This window comes from Gorilla gorilla, chromosome 8 (genome assembly GCF_029281585.2).
Source record: "Gorilla gorilla gorilla isolate KB3781 chromosome 8, NHGRI_mGorGor1-v2.1_pri, whole genome shotgun sequence".
NCBI classification, from domain to species: Eukaryota; Metazoa; Chordata; class Mammalia; order Primates; family Hominidae; genus Gorilla; species Gorilla gorilla.
In genome coordinates this window covers 15,799,508-15,810,321 of record NC_073232.2, presented here as the reverse complement: position 1 = coordinate 15,810,321, position 10,814 = coordinate 15,799,508, and the positions used below count along the sequence as shown (strand labels likewise).

At 41.1% G+C, this 10,814-nt stretch overlaps 2 protein-coding genes across 2 annotated transcripts; both read left to right on the top strand.

The window, feature by feature from the left end:
* Positions 1–297: 297 nt before the first annotated feature.
* LOC129525034 (endogenous retrovirus group K member 24 Gag polyprotein-like) lies at positions 298–1,458 on the top strand. The gene has a single exon (XM_055353184.2). The coding sequence runs from the start codon at positions 298–300 to the stop codon at positions 1,291–1,293; it is 996 nt and encodes a 331-aa protein (XP_055209159.2). The 3' UTR covers positions 1,294–1,458.
* A 1,612-nt stretch (positions 1,459–3,070) lies between these two features.
* LOC129525035 (endogenous retrovirus group K member 25 Env polyprotein) lies at positions 3,071–8,438 on the top strand. Its single transcript, XM_055353185.2, has 2 exons — positions 3,071–5,800; positions 6,799–8,438. Exons 1-2 carry the CDS (start codon positions 5,540–5,542, stop codon positions 7,519–7,521), a joined length of 984 nt encoding a protein of 327 aa, XP_055209160.1. The 5' UTR covers positions 3,071–5,539; the 3' UTR covers positions 7,522–8,438.
* The last annotated feature ends 2,376 nt before the right edge of the window (positions 8,439–10,814 follow it).

Here is a 10,814-nt window from a genome sequence, read left to right as displayed (position 1 = left end):
TGGAGGGGCAACCCACCCCTTCATCTGGTGCCCAACGTGGGGGCTTTTCTCTAGGGTGAAGGTACGCTCGAGGATGGTCATTGAGGACAAGTCGACGAGAGATCCCGAGTACGTCTACAGTCAGCCTTACAGTGCGCTCGGACGAAGCTATGGTGACAACGGGGCAAATTAAAGGAAAACTAAAAATAAATACGCCTTTTATCTCAGCTTTATTAAAATTCTTTTAAAAAGAGTGGGAGTTAGAGTATCTACAAAAAATCTAATCAAGCTATTTCAAACAATAGAACAATTTTGCCCATGGTTTCCAGAACAAGGAACTTTAGATCTAAAAAAAGACTGGAAAAGAATTGGCAAGGAACTAAAGCAGGTAGGAAGGGTAATATCATTCCACTTACAGTATGGAATGATTGGGCCATTATTAAAGCAGCTTTAGAACCATTTCAAAGAGAAGAAGATAGTGTTTCAGTTTCTGATGCCCCTGGAAGCTGTGTAATCGATTGTAAAGAAAAGACAGGGAAAAAATCCCAGAAAGAAATGAAAAGTTTACATTGCGAATATGTAGCAGAGCCAGTAATGGCTCAGTCAACGCAAAATGTTGACTATAATCAATTACAGGAGGTGATATATCCTGAAACATTAAAATTAGAAGGAAAAGGTCCAGAATTAGTGGGGCCATCAAAGTCTAAACCACGAGGACCAAGTCCTCTTCCAGTAGGTCAGATGCCCATAACATTACAACCTCAAACGCAGGTTAGAGAAAATAAGACCCAACTACCAGTAGTTTATCAATACTGGCCGCCGGCCAAACTTCAGTATCGGCCACCCCCAGAAAGTCAGTATGGATATCCAGGAATGCTCCCAGCACTACAGGGCAGGGCGCCATACCCTCAGCCACCCACTAGCAGACTTAATCCTACGGCACCACCTAGTAGACAGGGTAGTGAATTACATGAAATTATTGATAAGTCAAGAAAGGAAGGAGATACTGAGGCGTGGCAATTCCCAGTAACGTTAGAACCGATACCACCTGGAGAAGGAGCCCAAGAGGGAGAGCCTCTCACAGTTGAGGCCAGATACAAGTCTTTTTCGATAAAAATGCTAAAAGATATGAAAGAGGGAGTAAAACACTATGGACCCAACTCCCCTTATATGAGGACATTATTAGATTCCATTGCTCATGGACATAGACTCATTCCTTATGATTGGGAGATTCTGGCAAAATCATCTCTCTCACCCTCTCAATTTTTACAATTTAAGACTTGGCGGATTGATGGGGCACAAGAACAGGTCTGAAGAAATAGGGCTGCCAATCCTCCAGTTAACAAAGATGCAGATCAACTATTAGGAACAGGTCAAAATTGGAGCACTATTAGTCAACAAGCATTAATGCAAAATGAGGCCATTGAGCAAGTTAGAGCTATTTGCCTTAGAGCCTGGGAAAAAATCCAAGACCCAGGAACCACCTGCCCCTCATTTCATACAGTAAGACAAGGTTCAACCAAGACCCAGGAACCACCTGCCCCTCATTTCATACAGTAAGACAAGGTTCAAAAGAGCCCTACCCTGATTTTGTGGCAAGGTTCCAAGATGTTGCTCAAAAGTCAATTGCCGATAAAAAAGCCCGTAAGGTCATAGTGGAGTTGATGGCATACGAAAACGCCAATCCTGAGTGTCAATCAGCCATTAAGCCATTAAAAGGAAAGGTTTTCACAGGATCAGATGTAATCTCAGAGTATGTAAAAGCCTGTGATGGAATTGGAGGAGTTATGCATAAAGCTAAGCTTATGGCTCAAGCAATAGCGGGAGTTGTTTTAGGAGGACAAATTAGAACATTTGGAGGGAAATGTTATAATTGTGGTCAAATTGGTCATTTAAAAAAGAATTGCCCAGTCTTAAATAAACAGAATATAACTATTCAAGTGACTACAACAACAGGTAGAGAGCCACCAGACTTATGTCCAAGATGTAAAAAAGGAAAACACTGGGCTAGTTAATGTCATTCTAAATTTGATAGAAATGGGCAACCATTGTCAGGAAACGAGCAAAGGGGCCAGCCTCAGGCCCCACAACAAACTGGGGCATTCCCAATTCAGCCCTTTGTTCCTCAGGGTTTTCAGGGACAACAACCCCCACTGTCCCAAGTACCTCAGGGAATAAGCCAGTTACCACAATACAACAATTGTCCCCCGCCACAAGTGGCAGTGCAGCAGTAGATTTATGTACTATACAAGCAGTCTCTCTGTTTCCAGGGGAGCCCCCACAAAAAATCCCCACAGGGGTATATGGCCTGCTGCCTGAGGGTACTGTAGGACTAATCTTGGGAAGATCAAGTATAAATCTAAAGGGAGTTCAAATTCATACTGGTGTGGTTGATTCAGACTATAAAGGCAAAATTCAATTGGTTATTAGCTCTTCAATTCCTTGGAGTGCCAGTTCAGGAGACAGGATTTTTCAATTATTACTCCTGCCTTATATTAAGATTGGAAATAGTGAGATAAAAAGAACAGGAGGGTTTGGAAGCACTGATCCTAAAGGAAAGGCTGCATACTGGGCAAGCCAGATCTCAGAGAACAGACCTGTGTGTAAGGCCATTATTCAAGGAAAACAGTTTGAAGGGTTAGTAGACACTGGGGCAGATGTCTCTATCATTGCTTTAAATCAGTGGCCAAAAAATTGGCCTAAACAAACGGCTGTTACGGGACTTGTTGGCGTAGGCACAGCCTCAGAAGTGTATCAAAGTACTGAGATTTTACATTGTTTAGGGCCAGATAAGAAAGTACTGTTCAGCCAATGATTACTTCAACTCCTCTTAATCTGTGGGGTCAAGATTTATTACAACAATGGGGTGTGGAAATCACTATGCCTGCTCCATTATATAGCCCCACGAGTCAAAAAATCATGACCAAGATGGGATATATACCAGGAAAGGGACTAGGAAAAAATGAAGATGGCATTAAAGTTCCAGTTAAGACTAAAATAAATCAAGAAAGAGAAGGAATAGGGTATCCTTTTTAGGGGCGGCCACTGTAGAGCCTCCTAAACCCATACCATTAACTTGGAAAACAGAAAAACCGGTATGGGTAAATCAGCGGCCGCTACCAAAACAAAAACTGGAGGCTTTACATTCATTAGCAAATGAACAGTTCGAAAAGGGACATATTGAGCCTTCATTCTCGCCTTGGAATTCCCCTGTGTTTGTAATTCAGAAGAAATCCAGCAAATGGTGTAAGTTAACTGACTTAAGGGCCGTAAACGCCGTATATCAACCCATGAGGCCTCTCCAACCCTGGTTGCCCTCTCTGGCCATGATCCCAAAGACTGGCCTTTAATTATAATTGATCTAAAGGATTGCTTTTTTACCATCCCTCTGGCGGAGCAGGATTGCGAAAAATTTGCCTTTACTATACCAGCCATAAATAATAAAGAACCAGCCACCAGGTTTCAGTGGAAAGTGTTACCTCAGGGAATGCTTAATAGTCCAACTATTTGTCAGACTTTTGTAGGTCGTGCTCTTTAACCAGTTAGAGACAAGTTTTCAGACTGTTATTCATTATATTGATGATATTTTGTGTGCTGCAGAAACAAGAGATAAATTAATTGACTTATACATTTCTGCAAGCAGAGGTTGCCAACGCAGGACTGGCAATAGCATCTGATAAGATCCAAACCTCTACTCCTTTTCATTATTTAGGGATGCAGATAGAGAATAGAAAAATTAAGCCACAAAAAATAGAAATAAGAAAAGACACATTAAAAACACTAAATGATTTTCAAAAATTGCTGGGAGATATTAATTGGATTCGGCCAACTCTAGGCATTCCTACTTATGCCATGTCAAATTTGTTCTCTATCTTAAGAGGAGACTCAGACTTAAATAGTAAGAGAATGTTAATCCCAGAGGCAACAAAAGAAATTAAATTAGTGGAAGAAAAAATTCAGTCAGCACAAATAAATAGAACAGATCCCTTAGCACCACTCCAACTTTTGATTTTTGCTACTGCAAATTCTCCAACAGGCATCATTATTCAAAATACTGATCTTGTGTAGTGGTCATTCCTTCCTCACAGTACAGTTAAGACTTTTACATTGTACTTGGATCAAATAGCCACATTAATTGGTCAGACAAGATTACGAATAATAAAATTATGTGGAAATGACCCAGACAAAATAGTTGTCCCTTTAACCAAGGAACAAATTAGACAAGCCTTTATCAATTCTGGTGCATGGCAGATTGGTCTTGCCAATTTTGTGGGAATTATTGATAATCATTACCTGAAAACAAAAATCTTCCAGTTTTTAAAACTGACTACTTGGATTCTACCTAAAATTACCAGACGGGAACCTTTAGAAAATGCTCTAACAGTATTTACTGATGGTTCCAGCAATGGAAAAGTGGCTTACACAGGGCCAAAAGAACGAGTAATCAAAACTCCATATCAATTGGCTCAAAGAGCAGAGCTGGTTGCAGTCATTACAGTGTTACAAGATTTTGATCAACCTATCAATATTGTATCAGATTCTGCATATGTAGTACAGGCTACAAGGGATGTTGAGACAGCTCTAATCAAATATAGCATGGATGATCAGTTAAACCAGCTATTCAATTTATTGCAACAAACTGTAAGAAAAAGAAATTTCCCATTTTATATTACTCATATTCGAGCACACACTAATTTACCAGGGCCTTTGACTAAAGCAAATGAACAAACTGACTTACTGGTATCATCTGCATTCATAAAAGCACGAGAACTTCATGCTTTGACTCATGTAAATGCAGCAGGATTAAAAAACAAATTTGATGTCACATGGAAACAGGCAAAAGATATTGTACAACATTGCACCCAGTGTCAAGTCTTACATCTGCCCACTCAAGAGGCAGGAGTTAATCCCAGAGGTCTGCGTCCTAATGCATTATGGCAAATGGATGTCACGCATGTACCTTCATTTGGAAGATTGTCGTATGTTCATGTAACAGTTGATACTTATTCACATTTCATATGGGCAACTTGCCAAACAGGAGAAAGTACTTCCCATGTTAAAAAACATTTATTATCTTGTTTTGCTGTAATGGGAGTTCCAGAAAAAATCAAAACTGACAATGGACCAGGATATTGTAGTAAAGCTTTCCAAAGATTCTTAAATCGGTGGAAAATTTCACATACAACAGGAATTCCCTATAATTCCCAAGGATAGGCCATAGTTGAAAGAACTAATAGAACACTCAAAACTCAATTAGTTAAACAAAAAGAAGGGGGAGACAGTAAAGAGTGTACCACTCCTCAGATGCAACTTAATCTAGCACTCTATACTTTAAATTTTTTAAACATTTATAGAAATCAGACTACTACTTCTGCAGAACAACATCTTACTGGTAAAAAGAACAGCCCACATGAAGGAAAATTGATTTGGTGGAAAGATAATAAAAATAAGACATGGGAAATAGGGAAGGTGATAACGTGGGGGAGAGGTTTTGCTTGTGTTTCACCAGGAGAAAATCAGCTTCCTGTTTGGATACCCACTAGACATTTGAAGTTCTACAATGAACCCATCGGAGATGCAAAGAAAAGCACCTCCGCGGAGACGGAGACACCGCAATCGAGCACTGTCAACTCACAAGATGAACAAAATGATGATGTCAGAAGAACAGATGAAGTTGCCATCCACCAAGAAGGCAGAGCCGCTGACTTGGGCACAACTAAAGAAGCTGACGCAGTTAGCTACAAAATGTCTAGAGAACACAAAGATGACACAAACTCCAGAGAGTATGCTGCTTGCAGCATTGATGATTGTATCAACGGTGGTAAGTCTCCCTATGACTGCAGGAGCAGCTGCAGCTAATTATACCTACTGGGCCTATGTGTCTTTCCCGCCCTTAATTCAGGCAGTCACATGGATGGATAATCCTATAGAAGTATATGTTAATGATAGTGTATGGGTACCTGGCCCCACAGATGATCGCTGCCCTGCCAAACCTGAGGAAGAAGGGATGATGATAAATATTTCCACTGGGTATCGTTATCCTCCTATTTGCCTAGGGAGAGCACCAGGATGCTTAATGCTTGCAGTCCAAAATTGGTTGGTAGAAGTACCTACTCTCAGTCCCATCAGTAGATTCACTTCTTACATGGTAAGCGGGATGTCACTCAGGCCACGGGTAAATTATTTACAAGACTTTTCTTATCAAAGATCATTAAAGTTTAGACCTAAAGGGATTGCCCCAAGGAAATTCCCAAAGGATCAAAAAATACAGAAGTTTTAGTTTGGGAAGAATGTGTGGCCAATAGTGTGGTGATATTACAAAACAATGAATTTGGAACTGTTATAGATTGGGCACCTCGAGGTCAATTCTACCATGATTGCACAGGGCAAACTCAGTCGTGTCCCAGTGCACAAGTGAGTCCAGCTGTTGATAGCGACTTAACAGAAAGTTTAGACAAACATAAGCATAAAAAATTACAGTCTTTCTACCCTTGGGAATGGGGAGAAAAAGGAATCTCTACCCCAAGACCAAAAATAAGAAGTCCTGTTTCTGGTCCTGAACATCAAGAATTATGGAGGCTTACTGTAGCCTCATACCACATTAGAATTTGGTCTGGAAATCAAACTTTAGAAACAAGGGATCATAAGCCATTTTATACTATCGACCTAAATTCCAGTCTAAAGGTTCCCTTACAAAGTTGTGTAAAGACCCCTTATATGCTAGTTGTAGGAAATATAGTTATTAAACCAGACTCCCAAACTATAACCTGTGAAAATTGCAGATTGTTTACTTGCATTGATTCAACTTTTATTTGGCAGCACTGTATTCTGCTGGTGAGAGCAAGAGAAGGCATGTGGATCCCTGTGTCCATGGACCGACTGTGGGAGGCCTCGCCATCCATCCATATTTTGACTGAAGTATTAAAAGGCATTTTAAATAGATCCAAAAGATTCATTTTTACTTTAATTACAGTGATTATGGGATTAATTGCAGTCACAGCTATGGCTGCTATAGCAGGAGTTGCGTTGCACTCTTCTGTTCAGTCAGTAAACTTTGTTAATGATTGGCAAAAGAATTCTACGAGATTGTGGAATTCGCAATCTGGAATTGATCAAAAATTGGCAAATCAAATTAATGATCTTAGACAAACTGTCATTTGGATGGGAGACAGGCTCATGAGCTTAGAATATCATTTCCAGTTACAATGTGACTGGAATATGTCAGATTTTTGTATTACACCCCAAATTTATAATGAGTCTGAGTATCACTGGGACGTGGTTAGACGCCATCTACAGGGAAGAGAAGATAATCTCACTTTAGACATTTCCAAATTAAAAGAACAAATTTTTGAAACATCAAAAGCCCATTTAAATTTGGTGCCAGGAACTGAGGCAATCGCAGGAGTTGCTGATGGCCTCGCAAATCTTAACCCTGTCACTTGGGTTAAGACCATCGGAAGTACTATGATTATAAATTTCATATTAATCCTTGTGTGCCTGTTTTGTCTGTTGTTAGTCTGCAGGTGTACCCAACAGCTCTGAAGAGACAGCGACCATTGAGAATGGGCCATGATGACGATGGCTGTTTTGTTGAAAAGAAAAGGGGGAAATGTGGGGAAAAGAAAGAGAGATCAGATGGTTACTGCGTCTGCATAGAAAGAAGTAGACACAGGAGACTCCATTTTGTTCTGTATTAAGAAAAATTCTTCTGCCTTGAGATGCTGTTAATCTGTAACCTTACCCCAACCCCATGCTCTCTGAAACACATGATGTGTCAACTCAGGGTTAAATGGATTAAGGGCTGTGCAGGATGTGCTTTGTTAAACAGATACTTGAAGGCAGCATGCTCCTTTAGAGTCATCACCACTCCCTAATCTCAACTACCCAGGGACACAAACACTGCGGAAGGCCACAGGGACCTCTGCCTAGGAAAGCCAGGTATTGTCCAAGGTTTCTCCCCATGTGATAGTCTGAAATATGGCCTCGTGGGAAGGGAAAGACCTGACCGTCCCCCAGCCCGACACCCATAAAGGGTCTGTGCTGAGGAGGATTAGTATAAGAGGAAGGCATGCCTCTTTGCAGTTGAGACAAGAGGAAGGCATCTGTCTCCTGCCCGTCCCTGGGCAATGGAATGTCTCAGTATAAAACCCAATTGTATGTTCCATCTACTGAGAAAGGGGAAAACCGCCTTAGGGCTGGAGGTGGGACATGCGGGCAACAATGCTGCTCTGTATGGCATTGAGATGTTTATGTGTATGCATATCTAAAGCACAGCACTTAATTCTTTACCTTGTCTATGATACAGAGACCTTTGTTCACGTGTTTATCTGCTGACCTTCTCTCCATTATTATCCTATGACCCTGCCACATCCCCCTCTCTGAGAAACACCCAAGAATGATCAATAAATACTAAGGGAACTCAGAGGCTGGTGGGATCCTCCGTATGCTGAACGCTGGTCCCCTGGGCCCCCTTATTTCTTTCTCTATACTTTGTCTCTGTGTCTTTTTCTTTTCCAAGTCTCTCTTTCCACCTAACGCGAAACACCCACAGGTGTGGAGGGGCAACCCACCCCTTCATCATTCCAAAATGGTTTTTTGGGATGAGTTAGAAAGGTATTAGTATTCCCTTTGCACAGATTAGAAAACTGAGATGCTAGAAGATTAAATGAATCATCGAACACATGCTTTGGGCAATGTTTTGAATAAATATTTGAAAATATGATTGAATTATGCTGCAGATATATAAGGTCAGAGAAGAAGTCAACAATAGGAAGAACTGATTTCCTCACTCCAACTCAAGCTCTTGCATCTATACTACACTGTCTGAGTGACACCAAAGTAAACTCTCAAAAATACCTTTAAGTTGGCCCTCTTTCTAGGTCTGATTTTGAAAAAGCCTTCCAAACACATAAAAAATTTTAAATTGTTGACATGTACACGTGGATATATATCTTTACACACATACTTTGGCTTTACAAATTTAATTTTTATTTTATATTTGTGTTTGGTACCTTTTCATTATTTAAAACAGGTGAACCAAACATTGATTTCATTTCTTATAAGTGTGATTTTGCTTCAAGAGGGGAATTTGAAATTATCCTACCAATTCCTAAGGTTCCATAATTTAAATAAAGCATTTAAAAATTTACTGATTGCTTTTGCAGCCACACAAATATGGTGTGTGTTTTCTTAAAGACAGTTCTTGGTAGTGCTTATTCTTTTGTTAATTTATTCCAACAATATTTGAGCGCTCTTATGGGCAGGCACTGTGCAGTCTTCTGAAAACACAGAGGTGAATAAAATATCATTCTTGGTGTCTCCAAGGAGTTCATCATCTAATGGTATAGAGAGACACATGAACAAACAATAGAATAAGCTAATAGCAGAGGCAGGAGACAAGTTCTAAAGATATAAAGATATTACTTCCCATGGCTATTATTCCCTGTGAAAAAAATTCACATCTTCTGACGTTGAGTAGAATAACACAGTTGTACAGAAAGTACAACAGGTACATTAAGAAACATAGTCTGTCCTGAAAAACAATTAATATACTAGTAAAATGAGAATACACTAGTTAAATAAAAATGAAGGCTGGTCTTGAACTCCTGGCCATCCTCTCACCTCAGCCTCCTGAAGTGTTGGGATTACAGATGTGAACCACCACACCAGGCCTCAATGGCAATTTTTTTTTTTTTCCTGAGACAGAGTTTTGCTCTTGTTGCCCAGGCTGGAGTGCAATGGTGCAATTTTGGCTCACTGCAACCTCCGCCTCTTGGGTTCAAGCAATTCTCCTGCCTCAGCCTCCTGAATAACTGGGATTACAGACACCCGCCCCAACTAATATTTGTATTTTTAGTAGAGATGGGGTTTCACTATGTTGGCCAGGCTGGTCTTGAACTCCTGACCTTGTGATCTGCCCACCTTGGCCTCCCAAAGTGCTGGGATTACAGGAGTGAGCCACCACACCCCGTCTCATTGGCATTTTTAATGCCTAAACTTGTCATTCTCACCCTAACAATGTTCTCACGGGTCACCTATAATACCGTTGTATTGGCTTTCCTGATTCAGGTTTTTCTTTCCTCCAAACCATGACCAAATTTACCCTTCCATCACCATATCACTGTTACCACCTACAAGGGTTCCTACAAAAGAAGGGGTTAAGCGCCTGGAACTCAAGACCTGCTGTGATGTTGAAAGGAGCCAGGCACATTCCTCAGCCCCGGGCTCAAAACAAACAAGCCCAGTACAAACACATCCCATCTTCCCATCTCACCACATATCGCCATATATCTCTCAAACTTCCTGAGCCCAGTACAAACACATCCCATCTTCCCATCTCACCACATATCGCCATATATCTCTCTAACTTCCTGAGCCCAGTACGAACACCACCAGGAAAGTCTCCGATAAGGGGACAGCCGTTCAAAGTTTTACTGAAAAAGCGGGAACCAAAAGAATTCCTTTGTTCCCCTGTAACTCTCAGGCTATAAAAAGCAAACACTCGCATTGTTCAGGGCCCTCTTGTATGCTGTGGAATGGAGGGACCAGGTTCGAACTTGTAGTAAAGATCCTTGCCGCTTGGCTTTGACTCTGGACTCTGGTGGTCTTCTTTGGGGAACTAATGGTCTCGGCATAACATCTGGGGGCCCGTCCGGGATTTCCCAAGCCCACCAGACCCCTGGTCAACGGATCTGCTAGGATTGATCTACTGATAGGTGAGCTGGCTCGTCTCCGTTTGTCTGTCTGTGTCTGTTGTCTGTTCTGAATCCGAATCTGTGACTCGCGAGGTCTGAAACTGGAGCTGGCACAGTCCTGGCAGACGCTCTATAGGACAG

Excerpts from the sequence above, each read along its gene's own strand:
- LOC129525035 (XM_055353185.2), top strand. The coding sequence starts at position 5,540 with ATGAACCCATCGGAGATGCAAAGAAAAGCACCTCCGCGGAGACGGAGA. Across the intron at positions 5,801-6,798 it reads TGATGATTGTATCAACGGTG|CACTGTATTCTGCTGGTGAG; the intron begins GTAAGTCTCCCT and ends TTTATTTGGCAG.
- LOC129525034 (XM_055353184.2), top strand. The coding sequence starts at position 298 with ATGGTTTCCAGAACAAGGAACTTTAGATCTAAAAAAAGACTGGAAAAG.